Source organism: Gymnoscopelus braueri, assembly GCF_963280865.1.
Source record: "Gymnoscopelus braueri genome assembly, chromosome: 16".
Lineage (NCBI taxonomy): Eukaryota > Metazoa > Chordata > Actinopteri > Myctophiformes > Myctophidae > Gymnoscopelus > Gymnoscopelus braueri.
In genome coordinates, this window is record NC_137616.1 from 4,508,516 (window position 1) to 4,533,815 (window position 25,300).

At 42.2% G+C, this 25,300-nt stretch overlaps 2 protein-coding genes across 3 annotated transcripts; one reads left to right on the forward strand and one right to left on the reverse strand.

Annotated features, from left to right (window-relative positions):
- Nucleotides 1-391: 391 nt before the first annotated feature.
- Nucleotides 392-16,764, forward strand: angel2 (angel homolog 2). Of its 2 annotated transcripts, XM_080453249.1 has the most exons (8): nt 392-546; nt 2,391-3,864; nt 5,768-5,837; nt 9,126-9,565; nt 10,059-10,251; nt 11,430-11,496; nt 12,628-12,767; nt 15,536-16,764. In XM_080453249.1, exons 1-8 carry the CDS (start codon nt 485-487, stop codon nt 15,694-15,696), a joined length of 2,607 nt encoding a protein of 868 aa, XP_080309375.1. In that variant the 5' UTR covers nt 392-484; the 3' UTR covers nt 15,697-16,764. The 2 variants fall into 2 exon arrangements, 1 of the variants encoding a protein (XP_080309375.1); XR_013934723.1 differs by lacking the exons at nt 10,059-10,251; nt 11,430-11,496 and having other exon boundaries at nt 15,536-15,675.
- An 891-nt stretch (nt 16,765-17,655) lies between these two features.
- LOC308103978 (uncharacterized protein) lies at nt 17,656-23,066 on the reverse strand. The gene is made up of 2 exons (XM_080454217.1): nt 22,196-23,066; nt 17,656-20,583 (listed from the first exon to the last, which is right to left on the reverse strand). Exons 1-2 carry the CDS (start codon nt 23,015-23,017, stop codon nt 19,939-19,941), a joined length of 1,467 nt encoding a protein of 488 aa, XP_080310343.1. The 5' UTR covers nt 23,018-23,066; the 3' UTR covers nt 17,656-19,938.
- Nucleotides 23,067-25,300: the final 2,234 nt, after the last annotated feature.

A 25,300-nucleotide genomic window follows, 5' to 3' on the forward strand; every position in this document is an offset into this window, starting at 1 on the left:
TGCTTAATGAGGGTTTCCAGTTTAGTAGACCTTGTATTGTGAATTTGTACTTCCATGTACTGTTATGTACTGTCATGTACTATTCTCATGTCTTTCTAAATAAACTACATCAATCAATCAATCAATCAATCAATCAATCAATCAATCAATCAATCAATCAATCAAAGTACTGAAAATTGGAAAAAAAACTCAAGTAAAGTAGAAACGCCTCAAAATTGCACTTAAGTACAGTACTTGAGTAAATGTACTTGGTTACTTTACACCACTGGATGTTGTCCCTCAAGTGTAATAAATGTTTTATGACATTGATTGGACTCCAGCCAATGGAATGAGAGAGATGCTCAGTCCTGTCACTGTGCCTACAGACTCTGCAAGTCACTGATGGTAGTAGATTATAGAAGGGTTAGGCTGATTAGTAATTAACCCTATATCACCGTAATAATAACCTTAACTTGATGGAATAGGGGGAAATGTTTCAGCGTGGATGTTTTCGGCTTTAAAAACGCTTTTCTGCCCCGGTGGTGCTGAGGGAGGATCGCTCTTATGGTGAGTGGAAGCCTAGCCATGGATCACACGACCGTCATGGATGAACTTAAACCTGATGTTTGCACTTTCTCCCTTTACCGTACGTACATCTACATAAACGTTCTGATTTCTAGTATAAAGTGCTTACCCCATGTCTATGGATGTTACAATTATGTACGGGCTCTCAGAAGTACCCGTATCTTCTGTATTGTTGAATAAAAAGCATTTTAATCCGACCGGCGGCCATTTTCTCATAGAGTTATAACGTATCACAGTGCAATACACCTCCCAACCGATAGGGTCACGTAGTGGAAAGCATATCGTGAAAATGGCCAACGATCGGATTAAAATGCTTTTCATTGAACAATACGGAATATACGGGCACTTCTGAGGGTCCGTACATAATTTTTAACATCCATGGCCATGAGGTCAGCACTTGATATTTGAAATCTGAACGTTTAAGTAGATGTAAATTTTGAAAACGCAAACACCAGGTTGAAGTTCATCATGACTGTCGTGACAGACGACCGTCGTGTGATCCATGGCTAGTGGAAGCCAAGGCAATGACCTTTTTCCTAGTCATATTGGTTCTTGATGAGAAGCAAGTCAAAACAATGCGATGGCGTTTTCATCTACTTCACAATTCAGTCATAATTCATTAATAACAAGGTAAACGTTACGTGACATTTTTTGGTTTTGTTGTCGGTGCTTTTGTTACATTACATAAGCAACCGTGGGCTACGTTTCCAGAGGGACCATTATTTCGCTTACACACGGAAATGTAGTTTTCCCTCGGCTCATCTCGTACCATCTACGTCCGATAAAACTACAAATCCCTAACAGCCAATCGCGCCGCTCACACAGTAACGTTCCGTGTGTGTCGTGTTATTTTGGCGACTCACATTTGCATCTTTAGGTTCACCGTGTGGAATTTAAACCATTCAAAGCGTCGTCATGGTTATTATCAACAGAGAAGTATAAGACATGTCTCTTACAACACTGGTGGGAAGTAAGTAATACTGTAGGAGTTTAACTGACACAATGAGAGATAAACAACACTTATAGGCTACCGTTAGCTAACTTTGCTAACTAGTAGTAAACCATGAAATTCGCTGTCAGCCAATTTCCCCAAAGTTGCTCAGCCAGCAGAATGTGCTGTGGAGTCATTCATCATCACTTCAACTCTTCTCCCCGTACTGTACTTCAGTGGTCCCCAAAACTGGGGGTCCTCAAATGATCACAAACAATGTTTTCTTGCTATTAAACAGTAAACAAATTAGCCTTGATTGATTGATTGAATACTTTATTAGACAGAAATAGGCAGCAGTCAGACATTCAGGCTAAAAGGAAAACACAAAAAAGTCCTGGGGACTTGTTTCCATTGTGGTCCTATCTACTGTATTGTACAATATATTTTGTATTATCTATTGTTTCTGTCTCCCTCCTTCTCTTGAATGGTTATCATTCTGGACTGGTCTTGTATTCTCCAGCACCAGATCCTTTGCCTCTAGTCTATGTCATCAATTGTTGGCTCGAATCTCTGGCAGCGTTCATCCAGTTTGCCTGTCTGCTCACTTCAGGCGTGTCTTGATAGTGATGGGATGACTGGAAGTGCGGTGACACTTCACGATACAAGACTGTTATCATTATGACCGTCTTGATCCAAGGCTATAAACATTGCCCAAATTACCTAAGAAAGAGGCAGACATTGTGAAAATAGCCGATCTACAAGCTCACAACGCCTCGCTGAGCTAAATATGACTCCAGTTAAAATATGATTATTTTGGGGGGCGGTCGCTGCCGGAAAGTTTTGGGAACCCTTTGCTGTATATTAAAACATTTCACTGCTCTCCTCTCCCTTCCAGCCAACCCATGTTCCTGCGCCAGCTGAGCTCCTTGGGCTCCTCCTTCCTCCCCCTCCCCCAGAGCCAGCCCGTCCTCATCAGAGCTGCTGGCTATAGGAGCACCGCCTCCTCCTCCTCCTCTTCCTACCACCACCGCCACCTCCCTGTCCCTCCTCGGCCCCCTGCTGTCGCTCCTCCCCATCCTCCTCCATGGTGGTCCGCGCAGGGCTCTCGTCCTCCCCTCCCTCCCTCCCGCCGAGCCCCCCGCCGCTCCCACCCTGTTAGGACGTGTCCCCCGCACCCCCCCCAGCTAAGAGCACGAGATCAAAACGTTGCCCCCCCCGGTGTCTTCACAGCCACTCGTACCCGTGGCGTTCCTCCTCCTCCCTGGTGGTCCGCCGCCAACCCGCTCGCCGGTTCCGCCCCGCGCTCTGGCCTCCACACCTCCGGCGGCCTCATGGACGGCGGCGACCGAGGCCGAGAGCCGCCGTACAAGCGGAGGAAGAGTACGGAAGATGAAAAGAGGAGAGGCACTGCGAACGAGGAGAGAGAAGGAGGACATCATCACAGACCCAGAGGAGATTCGGCGGGCAGAACACGCGTCACGGCCCAGGAGGGAGGCCCGAAGAAGGGGCACCAGCATCATCGGCCCGATCCGAGCGTGACCGGCGAACACCCCCGAGCGGCCCCCGGACGCAGGGACGAGGAGGGCGGTCGAGACCAGCAAGACCAGGACTGGGAGACGGTGGGGAGAAGAAAAAACAGTGCTAGAAGAGAGTGCAGAGATAAAGAAGAGTGCAGAGATAAAGACAAAGACAGGGATAAAGACAGAGACAGGACTAGAGACGGTGACAAAAACTCACGGCATCACTCTGGGCAGAAAGACGGAGCTGCAAGTTTCGCTCCGAAAGACGGTGACAAAAACTCACGGCATCACTCAGGGCAGAAAGACGGAGCTGCAAGTTTCCCCCCGAAAGACGCCAAATTAGACGGAGCGCCCCGCCCGGGGAAGAGCGCTTGGAGCCAGCTGTGGGACTCACAGCAGCCTCCGGCGCCCAGGACTCATTCCTCGGAGCAAAAGCCCCGCGGGGGGCCGCCGGAGCCCGGCCCTGCCACCCCCAAGCCCAACAACCCCTGGTTCAAGGACAGGGCTGAAGGGGTGGAGGCCAGGGAGGCCAATGTGCAGGGTGGACACGGGCGAGGGGGTGGTTCCTGGCGGCAGCCCCCGCCTCAAGCACCCGGACCAACTCACACCCACCCTAACCCCTGGTTCAGAGTCCCTTTAGCGCTACAGAGAAACTGGGAAGTGCTTCCTGCCAGCCGGCAACCTCCAGGGGACACACCGTTTGAATTCTCGGTGCTCTCCTACAACATTCTGTCTCAGGACCTGCTGTGTGACAACGGCTACCTCTATAGACACTGTCACCCCATGGTGCTGCCCTGGGAGTACAGGCTACCTAACCTGCTGGCTGAGATCCGCCATTATGATGCAGATGTGAGTTTAGTTTTTGTTTAGTTTCGTCATGTGAGCATTGAGCTCACGATAAAGGCACTATAGATTGACCTTTGTATTGATCCTATCAGGGACATTTGTCAAAGCAGTACTGCAGGATGAAACACAGGACAAATACAGAAAAAGAGATACAGCTTCAAGTTTTAATAATGATGATAATGATAATAATAAGGGTAAACAGGTTGTACCATACAGGGATTAGGAAATTAGTGACAAATCTGTCCTTCTAATTACTAATACGTGAGGGGGCCGTGTTTTAAAAAAAATCCCCCAAAATTCTAAAATAATGAATGAAAAAAGTAATTGAAAAAATACGGCCCCTCATGCATTAAAAGGACAATATCAGTCACCAGAACCCAAGGACAGGTGTTTTCAATTAATCTAACATGGTTAAAATTGAGTTTGAAGTTACAATAGGTTTATATAGGAAGGGGGCGTGTCTGATTAAAGGAATATCAAATATCTGAATACTGAATCAAGCAGCTTAAAAACTGTCTGGGGTGAAACCCAAAAGCCTGAGTAGACCTTAAAATGAGTCCAAACATGTTTGAAAGTGAAATATCCCTTTTAAGTAGGTCAGTCAGGCAATGGGTGTCATCAGTACTGACCAGTCATCATAAACAGTACACAATGTTAAAAAACTATAATACAAAATACACCAAACACCAAATTAATCACATAGCATACCAAAAAAATACATTTTGTTTCACCCTTGGCCCTTCAAGCCTTAAATATATTATAAAGCTGCCTCTATAATAGTCCTGCAAGTCTGAATTACACCCAGTGATATCACCTCTTGTCACTTCTAATAAACATGAAAAAGAATGTCCTTCTGCTACAGTTAAACAGTTGTATAGAGCTTGATATGAAAGAGAACATAACCACTTAAAGGGATACTTCACTCTCGGTCCGGGGACACATTTAAAAAAAATATTAAAAATAAATGAAAAAAGTTATGGAAAATTCATGGCCCCCTCACGACACGCAGTGTCCTACTAATGTGTGAGGGGGCCATGAATTTTCCATAACTTTTTTCATTTATTTTTAATATTTTTTTTAAATGTGTCCCCGGCCCGAGAGTGAAGTATCCCTTTAAGCCCTGTAATATACTTAGTTGTAAGACAGATAGCGACAATCTACAAGCCCAACACGTATTGTTGTGACGCATTGTAAAGGTCTTCAGTCTTTACACACGGTCTGGGAGTGTGTCGGCGTGTATTTTGCATCCAAACTATTCATATAGTTGATGCATCATCCATACAGGGAGATACCTTTATTCACGACTTCGTACGTAATCTTGTTTCGGAGGAACATTACGTCTCTTATTCCCGTGTATTGTTTGTGTTCTGTGTGAATGTGCTCATGACACAAAGTGGTTTTTATTACAATACTATTGTGTTGAAAGTTTTGAAAATGTGCCCAAAGGATGGGATGGCAGGGTTGAATAAGGTTTGTTTAGGCTCCTATGGTTGGACAAATCTAGTGGAAGTCAGCCTGTGATTGGAATGTACAGTATGCAACATGCATAAAAACATGAAACATACTGTACAGGCGAGATGAGTGTCCATTGTTGTCCTGTGATCAGTCAGTTTATCCCATCTGTCTACCAAAACTGATAGTATAGGCCAGGGGTCTTCAACATCAACTGAGGCATTCAAATTATGACTCTAAATTAAATAGCATTGTGATAAATTACGTGGTATCGGGATGGCATAGACTGGCATACTCGCAGATACCGATAGCAGCGTTTTAGGCAGTATTATGGCAGCTTTTCCGATACTGGTATCGGTTTCGGAACAACTCTATTAATATTACTTTATGTGTGCTGTATTTGAGCAAGGCAGTCAACCCCCAACTGAAACCCTTTGGACTCTCTCTCCTCTAGATTCTGTGTCTTCAGGAGGTGCAAGAGGACCATTATGAGGAGCAGATTAAACCAGCTCTACAGGAGATCGGTACGTACACACTCATTTGTGTGTGTGTGTGTGTGTGTGTGTGTGTGTGTGTGTGTGTGTGCGCGCGTGTGCATGCGTGCGCATGCGTGCGCATGCGTGCGAGCTCTTGTTACTATTACAGCCAGGGGTGCAATGCTCACTGGACGGCCTTGCACGCCGTGCCGGAACCTATTTGACCAGGAGCACACGCAGGCACACGCATAGATTTAAAACTATTTTAAATTCGCACCTCAACAAAGTTTTCAAAGGCTCCCGACTCACACCTAGCGAATTAACATAGGAATAAGCCTAGATGCATATCAATTGTCCATTGTGTGACTTGCAGTGTAGGTGTTAAGCGACGTGCGCGTCACGTCATTGAAATAGAGTGCAAGAACATACCAAATGAGCATTGCATGACTGGTTACACTAGGGATGTCAAACTCAAATACACAGGGGGCCTAAATTAAAAAATTTGAATAAGTCAAGGGCCGGACTGGTTCAGGTCACGGCGTGGGTACCTGATATGCAGTTTATATATTACCCTGAAAGGCTATTAATCAAACAAATTTTATCTGTTGCAATATTTTCTTGTCAGTAATTTCAAGTAGCAAACAACAGGCAAACAGCAACAAAATAAATGTCCTTCAAAAATCAAATACTCTTAATACTGTACGTAAGTAACATGAAACAAAAATGAAAGTGCATGCATAAAATGCATTGTTAAAGCTTAATTTGCTGCTCTATGATTCTCACCAATAACTGCTTTCTAATGTAAAATGAGAAAGTAAATGAAATCAGTTGCATTAATTTATAATGGCCAGCTCTAACCTTTCCTGAGTCCATTCAACTGAACAAAAAATATATAAAGGCAAACAGCCCCAAAAATATATTAACTTCAAAGAAAAATCATATGTCCTGACAGTCCTGTGCTAACAAATGCAAAAATAAAACTGAATTACAAGCTCACTCTGCTGCTCTGTGATGCTCACTTGTCAGAGCCTGATACTTGGAGTCTCATCTTGTGTACAAGTTCATCAATGTTTGGGGTCAGGCTCTGAGCTGAGGAAATCCTCAGGATTGAGTGAAGGTGTTCATCAGTAAGACGACTCCTATGTGCTGTTTTATTTAGCTTCATCAGAGAGAACAGTTGTTCACACAGGTATGTGCTGCCAAACATAGCTAGCGTCTGAGCAGCTTGCGCGCGCAGCTGGGGCATTGTGTCGGGGATGAAACGTGCAAACTCAGCAGCACCCACAGACTCATATTTTGCCTTCAGTGCGTCATTACACTGGAGCTCAATCAGCTCCATTTGTAGGTTTGGTGGTGCGCTTTCCACGTCAGCTGCAAATGGATTGCTGAACAGTTCAAACCTGCTTTTTTGGGTCTCAAAGTCAGTTTTTCAGCAAACTGTGCACTCGGGAACCCGGCGGTAGAGACCGGCTCTCTCATGGTCTGGCAGCACGGAAAATGGCAAAATGTTCGTGTCGCATCTGCGTCTCCCAGAGGAGCAGCTTGGTTTTAAAAGCTTTCACTGTGGCGTACATGTCGGAGATGACGCGCCCACGCCCCTGCAGCTGCAGATTCAGTGCATTAAGGTGGCCTGTTATGTCGCAGAGAAACGCCACTTCACACAGAAACTTTTGATCTCGAAGCTCTGTCGTGTCTTTCCCTCATGCTTTCCATGAACTGACAGATCTCCTCACGCAGCTCGAAACATCTTTTCAGTACCTTTCCCTGGCTTAGCCATCGCACCTCTGTGTGATAGGGCAGATCACCATACTCTGAATTTAACTCCCCCAAAAACGTCTTGAACTGGCGGTGATTTAATCCTCTGGCTCTAATGAAGTTAACTGCTTTTTTTATCGTGCTCATTACATGTTCCATTTTCAAGGCTTTGCCACACAACGACTCCTGGTGTATGATGCAGTGATACGATGTCAGCTCACCTTTGTCGTTCTCCTCCTGTATTCTCTCCCGAATCTTTGCCACCAATCCACTCTTGTTACCACACATAGCAGGCGCTCCGTCTGTTGTCAGTCCCACAAGTTTATCCCAAGGCAGCCCCATGTCATTTACACACCTGGAGACCTCTTCGTACAGATCTTTTCCTGTAGTTGTGCCATGCATATGACGTAATTCCAAAAACTCTTCAGTTACGCACAGGCCAGAGTCTACTCCACGGAAAATTGACAGCTGGGCAATGTCAGATATGTCCGTGCTCTCGTCCACAGCAAGGGAGTATGCGACAAATTCTTTTCCCTTTCTCACAAGCTGCTGTTTTAGATTGGTGGAAAGCTCTTGTACACGGTCAGCAACGGTGTTTCTGCTCAGGCTCACATTTGAAAACAATTGCCTTTTTTGGGGAGAGGGGTACCTGTTGACCACAGTTGAATGTGATACGCTGCCAGTCAGTGCCACTGCTGCAGTCACAGTGTGATGAATACTGAAGACGCGGTTTCTGGATACAAATACACTCGCATTGCATGGCGGGACTGGTAAACAGTCAGTTCGCCCAAAACGCCTTTTATTTTTTAGGAAAACTAAAAAATAAAAGCCTGGAGATCGAGGCTACCCAAAACCCCACTCGCCCCATTGTTTTGGTTTACTGAGGTTATGTTTAGGAGACGGATAGACGCCGGAGGCGAGTGGGATTAATTTTTTTGCAATACCTTTTTGCAATATATATATATTTTTTTAAATATGCTAGTGGGCCAGTTATAATTGTAATTCAATATCATCTCGCGGGCCAAAGATAATTTCTCACGGGCCTGATTTGGCCCGCGGGCCTTGAGTTTGACATATATGGTTACAGCTTTCCCTCCGTTACATGTTCACTCTTTCTGTGCTGTAGTTATATAATATCAACAGCAGTCCTTTTGTAAACCATTTTTAGGCAGGAAGCTGGAGTCAAATCTGGAATGTTGCCACTACAGGGTAGATGCACTGAAACCACCCCAGAAGCAAAGATTTGAGTTACAAATGTGCTCTTTAAAATATATTATAATATATATATATATATTCAAAGACTTGCACACATTTTCACGATTTAAAACAAATAGCAGATCTACAAACTCATGTATATCTGCTATTTTTGAATAGCCAAAGTATAAAAGGTTAAAGTGGTTAAAATGATTAAAAGCTTGAAAACGATTATGCAAAAGTAATTGCGATTATCTCAAATAATTGCGATTAGACGATAATGTAATAATTGTGACAGGCCTAATTAGGACTTGGTCATAGAAAATGTTTCAGTGGTATGATTTTATTTTTGCTTTCATCCATGTGTATGTCCCTCCTCCACTGCAGGATACCAGTGTGAGTATAAGAAGCGTACGGGCGGAAAGCCGGACGGCTGCGCGGTCGTCTTCAAGGCGTCCCGCCTGTCCCTCCTCTCGGCCCACCCCGTGGAGTACCTCCGCCCCCGCATCTCCGTCCTGGACCGAGACAACGTGGGCCTGGTGGTCCTGCTGCAGCCCAACCACGTCAGCGGCGGCAGCCAAATCCGGGACCCCTCCGACTTCATCTGCGTGGCCAACACCCACCTGCTCTTCAACCCCCGCCGCGGCGACGTCAAGCTGGCCCAGCTTGCCGTCCTATTGGCCGAGGTCAGCCGGCTGTCCAGCCTGCCGGACGGCTCCACCAATCCCGTGGTGATGTGCGGGGATTTCAACTCCACCCCGTGGAGTCCGTTGTACAACCTCTTGACGATGGGCTTCTTGGAGTACCAGGGGCTGCCCATAGGCAGGGTGAGGGACAAACACACACACATGCACGCGTCACACACATGCAATCACCAATAAAGCCTGAGGGCCTATTTCCATTGTGGTCCTCTTTTTGATTTGAAAGAAAAACACATGCTTCTCACAGAAACGTCAAGTTTAAAAACACAATAAAGACTTATTTCCATTGTGCTTCTTGGTCTGAGAAAAACGAAAGATAACAACATGATTGATTGATTGATTGATTGAATACTTTATTAACAGTTTGCAAAAAAAGCACAGAAAGTACAGTTTAATACAAATACAATGCTAAAAGGATTTGAACCCAACAAAGCATTTCTGGTGATTATTTTTCTTGCGTTTCTTGAATCTTTTTCAGGGGCCAGTTCCGAATTGCAGTAAGTGCTATTTTAGAGCGGTTTAGAAGGATGGGCAATGCAACAATAAATAAAACAGTTTAACACTGATCACGCCACAAATAAAAAAAGATCTGATAATAACAATCTCTTCACTTGATTAGGTGTCGGGTCAGGAGATCAATCCCAGAGAACAGCGTCTCCTCACGGTTCCTCTGTGGCCCCTGAGTTTGGGCATCAACACACACTGTCAGTACAACCGTTACGCCACCCAGCAACGCCAGTCCGACACCACCCAGCAAAATCTGCCCGACACCACCCAGCCAAATCTGCCCGACACCACCTCCACTGCGCCTGGTAACAATACTGGTACCAGTGTTGATTTTGACAGCAAGTTTTGATTTAGTTTTAGTCTTTTGAATAATATTCTGTTTAGTTGTATTAGTCATATTTTAGTCACTTGAAATGTTTTACTTTTAGTCTAGTTTTAGTTGACTAAAAAAGGCTGTGACGCCATCGAAATGGAAGATTTTCACTTAGCTGCATGCCGAAAATAGCAGATCAACAAGCTATTTTCGGGCTGTGACACCCGTGTGCACCCATGATGACTTTTCTTAGCTCTACTGCAGAGGTCTTCAACAGGGGGTCCGCGACTCCTAGGGGGTCCGCGGAGGTACTGCAGGGGTCTTTTTTGTTTTGTTTTTAAAAACGTTAAAAACATTTTTTTTTTCTTTTTTTTCAAAAATGTCAATTTGTCTTTAATCATAACATGACATATTTTAATAGCTTAGTATTGAATGCACAATAACATGGTATGTTTATACATATTTTGTCAAAGAAAGGTCCTTTTGCACACCTACTGGGTCAACCTGTGGGTAGGAGCAGGCAACCATTTTTTCATGTTTATATAAAACACAATTTTATACATAAATATACGATATATGTGGTAGCCTACGAGTAGGGTCCCTGCTCCATCACCCCATCAGTTTGGGGGTCCCTGGCCTGAAAAGGTTGAAGACCCCTGCTCTACTGGATCTCTCCACTAGTCCCTCCCTAATATTTTTGTCTAGTTTTTATTTGTTGACGAAATTGTTTAGGTCAGTTTAGGTTAAAGGAGTAGTTCACCCAAAAAAAGTGTTATTTTCGATTACACACCCCATGAAGCCTTGAATTCATGGAGATGTTTTAATTTTTTGTCACATTCCTAAGGCAATAATTTGATGACCGGCGGAGTCTGAAAGAGTCTCCTACTGAGTCTCCTATTGATCGATGAAATTATTGGCTCAGGAATGCGTAAAAAACAAAAAAATCTCCATGGGGTGTGTAATTGATAGAAAATAAGTAATGTTTTGGGGTGAACTACTCCTTTAGGTATGATTACTGCTGTGTCCAACTTTCTTCAGAGCTAGTTTAATTTTTCTGATATCATTTCTGTTTCTGCAGCTTCAACAAATTCTCTAAGTTTAGTAAGACAACTGTGTCCTTATTAACCTTGCTGTCTGTCTGTCTGTCTGTCTGTCTGTCTGTCTACTCAGGTGTAGAGGGAGCCATCTCAAATCTAACTATATTGGATTTAATTGCCAACGCTTTAAACATAAACAGGTAACATGTCTTTGACATTTATTATGTGACTGCCTCTCTCTCAGCCTTCCAAAATACAAAGATTTAAACTTGTAGTCCAACATGCATTAAATGCACAGTGTGCTGTGTGAATTTTTTTTGTGCAAATCTTTGAATATATATTTTTTAAAGCAAACATTTGTAACTCAAATCTTTGCTTCTGGAGATTCTACAAATGTATTTTTTATTTTTTTTTGTACCTGATGTCGCTATAGTCAGTGGTTCTCAAACTTTTTCAGGTCATGGACCACCCAAAATGATATGTATTTGGCCACGGACCCCCATCTCAAAATGTTTTGTTCCAGGGACCCCCAGAAGCAAAGATTTGAGTTGAAAAGGGTTGAAAAGACACATTTGTACACACTTTCAAGATATTTCAAAAATAGCAGATCTACAAGATCATAGCGCGGCACTCGGTGCCGCGATATGAGCTTGTATATCTGCTATTTTTGAATAGCCAAAGTATAAAACAATGTTTTAAGTTGCATTCCCGGTTTGAATGGGTTAACACAGGTTATAAGCTTATTCCATCGACCATGACTTATCAATTCGGGCCATCGGCTGAGGCACTCTCACATGCCTGGAGGCTCGCTCCTCTGGGCCACCTCGCCAGCCTCAAGGCCTTGCTGTCGGCGCGTCTGCCTTGGTGTCAAAACAGCGATGTGATGCAGTGGTGGAAAAATACAGAAATACTCTTTTACAAGTGAAAAGTCTGGAATTCAAAATTTATTTGAGTAAAAGTATAAAAGTATTGGTATCAAAATGTACTTAAAGTACCAAAAGTTTTCAAGTGTATAAAATTTATAAAGCTTGTCGATCGGCTATTTTCAAATAACCAAAATGTATATAGGGCTGATGGCAGTGTGGTTTGAGAAATTTACTGGTGTGAAAAACAGACACACACACACACACACACACACACACACACACACACACACACACACACACACACACACACACACACACACACACACACACAGTCACTCACACAGACAGACACACACACACACACACACACACACACACACACACACACACACACACACACACACACACACACACACACACACACAGTCTCATACACACTCAGCCAACGTGTTTGTGTGTCCACAGACCTCCTCGAATAGATCACAGTGTGAAGCTACAGTCGTCTTACCGACACATCCTGGGGCTGGTGCGTGACAAGGAATTTGAAGTGACCACCTGCCACACCCAGACTGCCATGACGGTGGACTACATAATGTATACACCAGGTACACACACACACACACACACACACACACACACACACACACACACACACACACACACCAGTGTAGTTTTAGTTGACTAAATATCATAAGATTTTAGTCGACTAAAACTACAGTTGATTTAGTTGACTAAAATGTATTTTGGCGGTGCCTTGATGGTGTCGTAATGGCTGATTTTACACTTGGTTGCATGCTGAAAATAGCCGATCTACAAGCTCACAAGCTTGTAGATCTGCTATTTTCAGAGCGCAACACCCGAGCGCAACCACACATAAAATGACTTGTCTTTTAGTTCTACTGGATCTCTTCTCCACTAGTCCCTCACTAACATTTTAGTCTAGTTTTTATTTGTTTAAATTGACAATATAGTCCATGAGCCAGAGCCCCAAAATTGAGCAATGATTATCGAAAGAGTGGGCAAAACCAAACCTATATTAAATTGTTCATAGGGTCAATACGAGTAAATAAATATATGATAACCTTTCCACAGGAGCAGCTTTTTCATAGTTATCACACATTTTGTTATTTTCCCCATACATACATGACAGGTGAAAAAATGACAAAATTAAAAAAATAGTTATCATAATGAAACTTCCTGAGTTGATTACTTGCATGAAGACAGTGATTTATCGTATTACAAGTTTTCTGAAATTGTGTATTTAAATATGCAAATTAGGCATTTAGTCCATGAGCCACAGCCCCAAAATTGAGCCAGATATTGAATATTCCCTCGTTAAAAACCTTTGACTCCAACATCTTAACAAAATGAAATAAGAATGTTGACTCTGGCTTTGTCCAATGTTCTAATATTGATTCTGGAAAGTTATACAAATTCGGGCATATTTTCGTAATGCCTAATTTGTATATTTAAATATACAATTTCAGAAAACTTGTAATACGATAAATCATTGTCTTCATGTAAGTAATCAACTCAGGAAGTTTCATTATGATAACTCTTTTTAAAATGTAATTTTTTCACCTGTCATGTACGTATGGGGAAAATAACAAAATGTGTGATAACCATGAAAAAGCTGCTCCTGTGGAGAGGTTATCATATATTTATTTACTCGTATTGACCCTATGAACAATTTAATATAGGTATGGTTTTGCCCACTCTTTCGATAATGAAATCTTGTCTGGCTCATGGACTAATATATTTAGTTTTAGTTTTAGTCATCGCAATCTGGGAACCCATCACCAAATAAAAAAGGAAAAACAGCGCCCTCTGCTGTTTTTTACTCTTTCACTTGGCTCTGGGGGGGCTCAATGTAGCACCCGTGCGCAAGGAAACCGGGGTTTTGGTCTGCCTTCAGCCTTTCACTTCCGGTGGTGCGACTATGTTTTCATTCCCACTAACAATATTTCTACACGGAACACTAACACCACTTCTCCCAGAGAACATGGATCGTTTTGGTTATAAGCCCACTTGTTTCTATGATGAAAGAGCAAGTTAAAATGTGAATATCTTTCCGTAGTTTTGTCTGCTCCGAGGACGCTATTGTTAAATGAGTTTCCGTTTGTTTTTAGTGGGAAGCGAGAGCACAGACAGTAAATCCCGCCTACTACATTTGATTGGGTAAAGCGCGGCCTGCTCCCTGATCTGAAGGCACGCCCACTTATAGGACAGTGCGTACACGTTATGACAAACCCCCCCAACAGATTCAAGCGGAGAGCAGAATCTGTTCTTGAGAGATTATAGTCATCGTAGCTTAATTATTATTTCGTTTTTATTTTGTTTTTGTCAGTGAAAAAAGGTAGTCGACGAAAAATTTTCGTCATAGTATTAGTCGACGAAATCAACACTGACACACACACACACACACACTCACATTAAGGCTAAAATGTTAACACAAACAAGTCCTCCCCAAGTCCGACTTATTTCCACTGTGGTCCTATGTATTCAAATCAACATAGTAGCATACAAAATAACACACTAATGCATGTCATCAACAAATACAAAACACTATATCTCTGCTGTCCGGCAGGAACCAGCTAACTCCAAAATGTTAATTTTTCAGGAAATAAGTAAGGAGGTTTTGTTCATCATTGATAAGAACAGCTGAATGGACCTCTGGTTTAGCAGAAAATTTGAGGATCCAATGGAGTTAGCTGGTTTTGTCAGAAGCGCTTTTTAATGCTTTTCATTGGTTCAATATTTTTTTTACCAACACACAGACGTGAAGGGTGTTCAATGGCCCTGATTTATGGCAACACTATGTACAAAGGAGAAAGGGGAAAAACATCAGCAGTGAATGACACGTCCTTTCTATGGGAAATTGCATTTACCTCCCCTTGTGGGCTCCTGATAGACGGTTTCTCAGGCTAGTTTTGAAAGAAACCAGTTATTCGCAATTTTAATGGATGGTGTCAGGGCATATATCCACATTTTGGTGGCAGAGTAGTAGAATGAGAATTTACACACACGCACGCACGCACGCACGCACGCACGCACGCACGCACGCACGCACGCACACACACACACACACACACACAGATCTTTGATGCTAAACGTTGATGAACTGTAGACGTAACTTGATTCTTTCCTTCACATTAACGTCTTTCTCTCTCATTTTGTTTTTCTCCTCCTCTTTTGTCTTTCCTTCCTTTCATTCTCTCGCCCTTTTTGTCTTGTATTTTGCCTTTCCCCCCATCTCCCCTTATGTTCTTCTCTCACTCACTCACTCCCTCTCTCCTTCTTTCCTCTCTTCCGTCTCTCTCCTCTTGCTCTCTCATCTATTTCTGTCTCTCCACTGCCCCCCACCCCCCAAAAGGTCCCGGCCCTGACTCTCCACTTCCTGGTGGGCGGGGCCTAGAGCTGCTGGGCAGGCTCTCATTGGTGGGCCAGGCTGAGCTGGAAGCGGTCAACCGCCTGCCCAATCAGCATCACTCCTCTGACCACCTGCCCCTCCTCGCTCGCTTCCGCCTCCACTGAGGGGCCCTGCAGAGTGACGTCATCATGAAGTCATCAACAGGACCGTGACAAGTGATGATTTATGGATATCCCGCGTTGCACTTCCTTGTTTGGTGGCTTGCTGGCGAGGGCAATACAAGAATGGGTTGTAAAGAGAGAATAGAGCTCAACAATGAGTTTCCGGAAGTAACCATTGCTATTCTGCATAGAGCAATGGTTCTCAAAGTGGTGTCCGGGGACCCCCAGGGGTCCATATGGGGGTTCCAGGGGGTCCCCAGCAAAAGTAGTTAAATACAGCATCACAATCACTTTAACCATTTATAAGTTGGCTATTCAAAACTCTGTGCGCTGCCAGCTTGTACATCTGCAATTTTTGAGAATTTAAAAGAATATATAAACGTTTGAAAAATGGCTGGTCTCTGTGTTCACACACAGACACACACACCCTCGCCCTCACACATAAATGTACCACTCACACCAGCGTGCGAATGCACACATCTCACACACAGAGTCAGACATACACAATACCTCTCTTACACACACATACGCAAGACATTGTAAAGACACTGTAAATGACCACCGGCCACCTGCTGGTATAACTTTTTCTGTTCATCTAATCCCCAGCAAAATGGGGAAAGGTTTAATTTCATTATTACATAATGGGCTAGAACTTAGCCCAACAAGAGAATGTAATAAGAATGACTCAGATAGGTTTCTCTCCACTGTTATCTCAGCTGTAGAATTCTGTGCTAAATCTAAACTAACAATAATATTTGTTACGAAACCTTTTCAAATGGGGGTCCACGGTCTAGGACGTATCAATTTTAGAGGTCCTTCACAACTGTGCCAACCCACATTGAGAAGGTAGACCAAGCAAACTAAATAGTTGCTAAAATTGTTAAAGCTTGCGGCATATTTGATAAATTGCAGGGCTCAGCATTTTATTTTCCATCAAGCTCTTAAAAAATATGTTAATATCTGAGTTTCAAGTAACAGGATGTTTACACTGTATTATTTTCCGATTCCTCGCATGGTGTGTTTATATGAAGGGAAGATTTTTAACGATCTATTTTTTTTAAATAAAATTGTGAGTTGATGGAAGTTAAGTGTGCTAAGTGTGTTTTCTTCTTTTGGGTTTTTAAATAGCGTGGCTCCTGTAGTGGGCGAGCCGCCTAGAAGAGGGTCTGTGTTCGTGTCTGTGTATATCCGCTGCGATCTCTCACTAACCACTAGGCCAAAGAAGTAAATCCCCCAGTATTTTTCCACATTATTGTGAATTCATAATCTCAGGTATTAATCATCTCAGATCAACTGTCCCGCCATCCCTCCATATTTGATCAAGGCTGACGACATCAATATGACGTCAGAGATTCACAGGGAAGCCATGCCGTTATTAGACCCTTTTTTTGGTAAACTGACTAGAAAGTAATTTGTACAGGGATGTCGCCAGACCAGCTCAGTCTAGGTCGGGGGTCTGCAACCCGTGGCTCTGGAGCAACATGCTTAGGTCCCTTCCTAGTGGCTCCCTGTAGCTTTACAAAACATGTGGAAATTAACAATGTTTATTTTTTTTATTTATCGTTGCTGTAGTAGGCCAAATATGAAACATACATTCTTACATGCTCCAATATTGTAAAAAAATTGCAAAATAAATAAGAAGTTTCGACATTCCTGTCAACTAAAATTCGCATCATAGTCTGCGACACGTTTATTAACAAACCGGTGTGATTCCCTGCTACAATATGGATTCCAAATGCAAAGAAAGATAACTGAGGAAAACAGAGAATGTAAATTTGTGGACAGAGTCGTCTGCTTTCACTGCCAACGCTGCTGGATTATCTGTATGTTTGATCTGCTATTTCGGAATATTTGTTTTTTAAATCTTGAAAGTATTGAAACATTTTGCATACATTTGCATTTCTTTCATTTCAAAATCTTTTTATTCCGTTTTTAGACAAAAGCCCAGGGGCGAGTATACATAGCATCTTAACACATTGAGTGCCAAGAACGCATAGATGCGTTCTTTGCGTTCTTTTGAATCCATCACTTGAGTGCCAAGAACGCATAGATGCGTTTAAAAAAAAAATATATATATATATTTTTATTTTTTTACATTTTTTGACCCAAAGACCAAGGAGATATGATTTTTTGAAGATTTAGACTCCCATCCACTTCCTTGTTAACTTAAAACTTAAAAATTCTGTATCTCGGCTCCTGAGTACTTTTTTTTTCTCAATTAAAAATCTCTGGCATAAAACAGCCAAAACATCTGAAATAACTCTGGCATTCAATGTGTTAAGATATCACAAAGATGTACAAAAAGGACAGAGAGAGAATATATATATATATATATACCAAATTCCCCTATCCCACCCTCAATCCCAGGACATTTGTATGGCACAATCTCAAAATTAAAATAGAAAATAAAGGGGGGGGGGGGCATGAAAAATAATCAGAGAAGATAAAATAAAAGATGTTTTAGGTTTGTTGTAGTTTGGTGTTGCAGTCAAAGCAAAAGTACACCACACTATGTAGTTTGTGTGTTGTGGTAAACGGACCCCAGGTAGCAGAGCACAACATCTCCAGTTTAACCCTTTTAGACAGGGAACACATCTGTGTCATTTTAAGATTTCTTTGGCTATTAAAGGATAGCAGATCTACAAGCTCATGGTGCTGCGCTATGAGCTTGTAGATCTGCTATTTTTTGAAAAATCCTGAAAATGTGTGCACATCTTTGAATGTATATTTTTTAAAAGCGAACATTTGTAACTCAAATCTTTGCTCCTGGGGGTCCCTGGAACAAAATATTTTGAGATGGGGTCCGTGACCAAATACATTTTGGGGGTCCTTCACATGAAAAAGTTTGAGCAACACTGATATAGCAACATAGGTTTTTCAGAAAACTGTTTGGATTTAGAAGACATCTTGTAGCATCGGCCTCAGGTACTTTGTAAATATGTAGATAACTTGTCTGGCCTTCTGTTGCTCTCTTGTTTTGATCTCCTTCCCACTTGCCCCCCCCCCCCCTCTTCTTTCTATGGAAATTAACGTTGCGATGGGAACGATGTACAAAAACAAATTTCACCCACTTTTTTACCTTGTAAACCTGTGATGTGACAATAAAACTGATTCTGAATGGGTTAAGACAGGACATTATGTCACAATGCCACTGACTGAGCACGGGCGGGGCGGCATCCTTCGGTTGACTTATGGTTGACTTTGCCAGAAGGCAAAGTCAACCACACAACACTCTCTGTACGCATCAAAGGAAGATCTTCCCCTCCAGCAGTGCCGAGCAGCACGATTAGGGGGTCTGGGTTTAGATTTTGCTGTAAGATATTAGATAGGGTATTGAACACATTTTCCCAAAATGTTCGTAATTGCGGACAGATCCAGTATTGATGAATGAGTAGGGCTGTCACGATTACACATTTAAGTCATTAATTGTCACACAAATAATTGCGATTAACAATTTAATTGTGTTTTTGGCATTGAACATTATGAATAAACACTTAATTTTACCTTTTAGGCTTTGTAATCACAAATTGCACGGTGCATATTTGACAAATAACTGAAATTATTTACATATTTAATTTTATATTTTCCCCCAAAACTTTAATTGAAGAAATAGCTGATCTACAAGTTTATAACGCGCCACAAAGTGATGCGTTATAAGCATGTAGATCTGCTATTTCTGCTTCTTTTTGAAAATGTATGAAAAAGTTTCCACATGGAAACGATGGACGATTATGGAAAAATAATTGCGATTAGACGATTATGGAATAATTGTGACAGGCCTATGAATGAGGGTTGCATCGTCATTCTTGCACTTGTCGCAGGTAGGGGTTATGTCAGGGTATATACTCGAAACGATTTTTAGACAGCTGAGCTCTGTGTGAACTACTTTCAATCGCAATAAGCAATTTCTTGCTTAGAAAATGGAGTCCCACTTTTCAGCAGACAGCGTAAGCCCCACATCATGTTCCCAGTCAGCTTTTATCTTATCCAAGGGCGCAGATCTCAAAAATGGAAATGCTGTCATATGATATTGATATAGCACCCTTGGCCATCGGGTTAAAAGAGAGGAAGTGATCGATAGGATTAGTATTGGGCTCTTCAGGGAAGTGAGGTAACAGAGCGCAATTTCTTTTTATAGCACAAATCTTCTCTTCTGGGGGTCCCTGGCACAAAAGTTCTACTGCTATGCCACAAAAATGTGGAATGCCCTACCAACAGTCATAAAAAGTAAAAACATGTGAATCCTTACTCTCCTTCAACCTGCAAGTGCTCTAAGAGAGCACTTACAGGTGGCTGCAATTCGGAATCGTCCCCCTCTATAAAAAGTCCGAAGCCTGAGCTGCTGAACTGCATCACCACATGAACGTCGGCCAGCGAACGTTGCTTCCTGACTGCCGTGTTATGGTTGGTTGAAATCCCGAACTTGCAGAGTCTTTCAAACACAGCCTTTTTTGCGCCACCGTGATGCAGAACACTGTTTATGTAGTATGCAAAAGCAGACGGGAGTTTGTCCTGTCTTCCTCTCAAGAGTATAGCTGCGGCAGCACAGGTTTGAAGTGGAGAGTGGTTTGTGGTGGTGGACAACAGCGAGAACAGAAATGGAGCCAGACGCTGGAGATCCGACTCCATCTTGGCAAACGAGAAGGCCGTCAAGTCGTCGGGAGAACAACGAAAGAGCATGAACTCTTGTTTAGGGTGGCAAAGTCTCTTACATTCGTCGTCTAGGAGAATGAGCACGGATTCTTTGATTTCGTTCAGCAGCATGTCATGTTTCATAATGAGGTTAGCAGCCCTTGACCATTTTTCCTTTGCAATGTTCTCCACGATCCCTGCTGCAGATGTGGGGCATTTCAGAGTGGTTGATTTAGCAACACGGTATTGAATCTTTACCTGAAAGATTAAACAGAGTGAATTAATATTTACAGTATTGTTGACTGAATAATAATACGTTTATGCAGGCTACAGTTTCTGCTATCAATAAACAGGTGATCATAATAGGGTTTTGAGCTTTACATTAACAATCTTTACAAAGACAATCCAACAAAACAACATTTTCTTACACCATATTTTGAACACAAAGTGGTATGCAGAGCATTTCAGCCCAAAGAGAAAGTGGAATGGCCACATACAAACTTAATCAATTGTAAATTAAAACGGGAAAAGAGCTGCAAAATGCTTCATCTAAGCGAAAACCTTCTCTCATTGATAACCTTGCTTGACTGACAGAATATCGGTGCCGTTATTAATATGTGATTTCGATTTAGCCACAGAATGGCCTCTGATACTGACGAACAAGATAATGAATAGCATTAAGTTCAGTGGTGGAAAGTAATTAAGTACATTTACTCAAGTACTGTACTTAAGAACATTTTTTAGGTATTCTTTTTACTTTAATTGAGTATTTCCAATTTTCAGTACTTTTACTTCTACTCCACTACATCTCAGAGGCAAATATTTTACTCCACTACAATTATTTGAAAACTTTAGTTACTATGAAGTTTTTGATTATTACTAAAAAACATACATTTACCACCTATATACATTTCAGCCTTTTAAAAATAGCCGATCTACAAGCTCACAATACGTCGCAATGCGACACATTGTGAGCTTGTAGATCTGCTATTTTCAAAAGATTTGTATACATTTTATACATTTGAAAACTTGTGATGGGACATTCTGCATAATGAGTACTTTTACTTTTGCACTTTAAGTACATTTTGATACCAAATAGTAAATACCAATACTTTTGTACTTTTACTCAAGTACATTTTGAATATGGGACTTCTACTTGTAACAGAGTAAATCTACATTTCAGTATTGATACTTCCACTAAGTAAAAGAATTTGAGTATTTTTTCCACCACTGATTACGTTAGTACACTGTTTCCCAAACAGTGGGTCAATAGTTTGGGTCGTGGACCAATTTTTATGGGTCGCGAGTAAATGTCCTTTTTTTTTCGTTTCCTACATACAGAATAATATATATATGTATTGTATTGTTTGTATTATATTGTATTATATAGAGTATGTTTTGCACCCTGTCCGTCCGTCCTTCTGTCTGTGACCAGCCAATCTCCGGCACCGTTGGCCTGCCCTGATCGCAACGAAACTTTGCACACACACTCCCTGGATGCCAATTCCGAACCTCTGCCCCATATTTTCCACATGGGCCCGCTATAGCGCCACCATGAGGCCGATTTCTGACCTGGCGGAGACCTGTGCTCCGAGGAGCACTTTTTCTAGTTTTCCAACATTTTTCAAAATGTTTTTCCTGAATAAAATGAAAATATCAAATAATTTCCATAAATAAATTCCCCAAAAGTTTAAGAAGAATTGAAAATAGCAGATCCACAAGCTTGCAACTTTGCGACGCGTTGTGAGCTTGTGGATCTGCTATTTTTACTATGTTGGGTCACGGCCCGGGCAAACGTCTCATTTCTCTCTTTATCTTGAGCTAAAAAGTTTGGAACCACTGCGTTAGTACATCGTTGTGAACTTCTTACCGTAGTCTTACTTTGTCTTGGGACTGTCTCAGGGGTCCCAGGGGTTTGGAGGGTCCCATGGGTTTGTAATGTCCATGGGGTTTGGAGTGCTATTGGGGGGTGCCATGGTCTTTTCACTGTCTGTGGGGTTTTAGAGGGCGATTCTCTACTCCGTTTCTCTGTTTGTGGAGGTGTTGGTGTAATTTGGGGTGTAGTAGTTGTGGGTTGGCCACTAGCGGCCGGTTCGGGAACAGTTTCTTCTTCTTCTTTGATTTTTATGGCGGCGGGGCCAGTTTCTTCTTCTTCTTTGGGTATTTTGGCGGCGGGACCAGTTTCTTCTTCTTCGATTTTTATGGCGGCTGGACCAGTTTCTTCTTTGATTTGTATGGCGGCGGGACCAGTTTCTTCTTCTTCGATTTTTATGGCGGCTGGACCAGTTTCTTCTTTGATTTGTATGGTGGCGGGACCAGTTTCTTCTTCTTTGATTTGTATGGCGGCGGGATCAGTTTCTTCTTCTTTGGGTTTTTTGGCGGCGGGACCACTTTCTTCTTCTTCTCTGGGTTTTGCGGCGGCGGGACCAGTTCCTTCGGCAAGTTTCCACCTTCTGAGTGTTAATAACGACTCCTCTATTACTTTAACCAGTCTGTAGCACTTGTTGCAAGTACGAAACGATTTGTCTTGCTGCGGCAGCAGCAGGAGACCGACGGACGCCAGGCGTTGAAATATGCTTTTGTTGTCAGGTGCTTCGCGCTCGTAAATCTTCTTGGTGTGCTGTAGACGATCGCCTTTTCGAAGGTGCACTTTGCAGAGACGGCAAAAATCGTTTACAGCTGATTCAGCCATATTAACGAATAATGGTCTGAATACTTCGCTCGATTGCTCGCTTGTTGTGGTTACTGTGGCTGGTGGAAGAAGCGCTGTGGAAATTCAACAGCGGCGCGTAGAGATGACGTCACTTGTTTTGTTACGCTGATTGGCTGAAGGGGTTGTCTGTCAAACGCTACTACTCCCGCCCAGCGTGATGAGAGTTGCCTGGGATTGATTGATGTACTTTATTTAGTAAGACATGAGAACAACAGTACATGGAAGTACAAATTCACAATACAAGGTCTACTAAACTGGAAGACTCATTAAGCACTGAGCTTGTTTAAGATGAGATCCCCATGCACACAAATCATGATGACATATAAGAGACAGACAGATATACACACTACTATACAGAATGTCATACAATCAGCTTACAGGTTACTGGTATGAAGAGCGAAAAATATGTACAAGAGAAGAAGAAAAAAAAAAGGGGGGGGGGGGGTAGGTTAAGACTTGGACAGGGGCCATTTTCGAATTGCAGCCTCCTGAAGGTGTATCTTAGGGCAGTTTTGAAAGTGAGTAGGGTTTTACACTCCTTTACTCCTTTTGGTAGGGCATTCCACATTTTTGATGAATGGCATGAGAACGAGTTAATTCCCTTTGTTGTGCCAAATCTGGGTTGAACATGATTCGTGGAGCTGCCTCTGGTGTAATGATCGTGGACTCGTATGTATCTTGAAGACCAGGCCCATAGCAAGTTGCTCTGTCCTCAACCCTAAGCCATCCAATCCTAGCAAAATGAGCAGGGGTTAGTTTTGTGGTTAAGGCCAAGAGCCTTACTAGTTTTAGTAGGGGGTACTAAGTGAAAAATCGTTACGCGGCGGATAAAAGCATGAAATTTGATACAGATGTCCCTTGGGTCATCCTAAAACATCCTAGAAGGGGTGCCCAAAAAAATCTTAAACAGGAAGTGAGTTATGGACAAAATCCAAAATGGCCACCTAAACTGTTGACCGTTGACTCAAAAGACACCAAAATAATCTCCAAAAAGCATAAAATGTGGCACACATGTCCCTTGGGTCATCCTAAGACATCCTAGAAGGGGTGCCCCAAAAAATCTGAAACAGGAAGTGAGTTATTGACCAAATTGAAAATGGCCGCCTAGTGTTGTCGATTGACTCAAAAGACAACTAAAGAATCTCCAAAAAGTATAAAATGTGTCACACATGTCCCTTGGGTCATCCTAAGACATCCTAGAAGGGGTGCCCAAAAAAGTCTTCAACAGGAAGTGAGTTATTGACTAAATTGAAAATGGCCGCCTACAGTGCTGGCGATTGACTCAAAAAGCCTATAGAATCTCCAAAAAGCATACAATTTGGCACATATGTCCCTTGGGTCATCCTAACACATCCTAGAAGGGGTGCCCAAAATAATCTGAAACAGGAAGTGAGTTATTGACTAAATTGAAAATGGCCGCCTACAGTGTTGAAAGATGATGCAAGATACCTAAAGAATCTCATAAAAGCATGAAATGTGGTACAAATGTCCCTTGGGTGATCTGAACGCATCCTACAAGGGGTGCCCAAAAAGGTTTTAAACAGGAAGTGACCGCCTAAAGCAGTTGACACAAAAGAAAACATAAAGGGACGTCATAAAAGTGTATAATTTGGTACGTACATTGAGTGCTTCTTAATATATCCTAGAAGGTTATTTATTTGCTTGTTTATTAAACTTTTTAGGAAGGGACCATGTTGAAGAAATTCTAAATGGCTGTTTAAACAGTTGACCATGGCAGTCTGCATATTATGCAGACTCAATACGACAGGTTATGCAGTGCATAACCTGCCGTATTTTGTAGTCTACCTTCTGTTTTCATTTCTACATCACTTATTCATTTTACTTTCTGCATTATTTTTTTATTGTACTCTTTGAATCTTCTTTATTTATCTAACTCTCTGCATATTCTTATTTATTTTACTCTGCATCTTATCTTACTCTGCATATTCTTATTTTACTCTCTGCATCTTATTTATTTTGCACTCTACATCTTCTTGCTTGTTTTACACTCTATCTTCTCATGTATTTTCTTCTTGATCATTACTGTTTTTTTGTGATTAGTGTTTAGTAACTACATGTATTCATGTGTGCCATTTTGCAATTACCAGCACATTGGCATAATGCTCTGCAAGGTAACCCAGCATCCCGGCATCTACACTTTCTCGAACAGAAGGGCTCAGCTTTGCAGCCACACTTGAGTTCTCTACAAACTTAAGCAGCCTCTGGCAAGAGTGTCCATAAAGGTGTCCACGAATCAGCGAC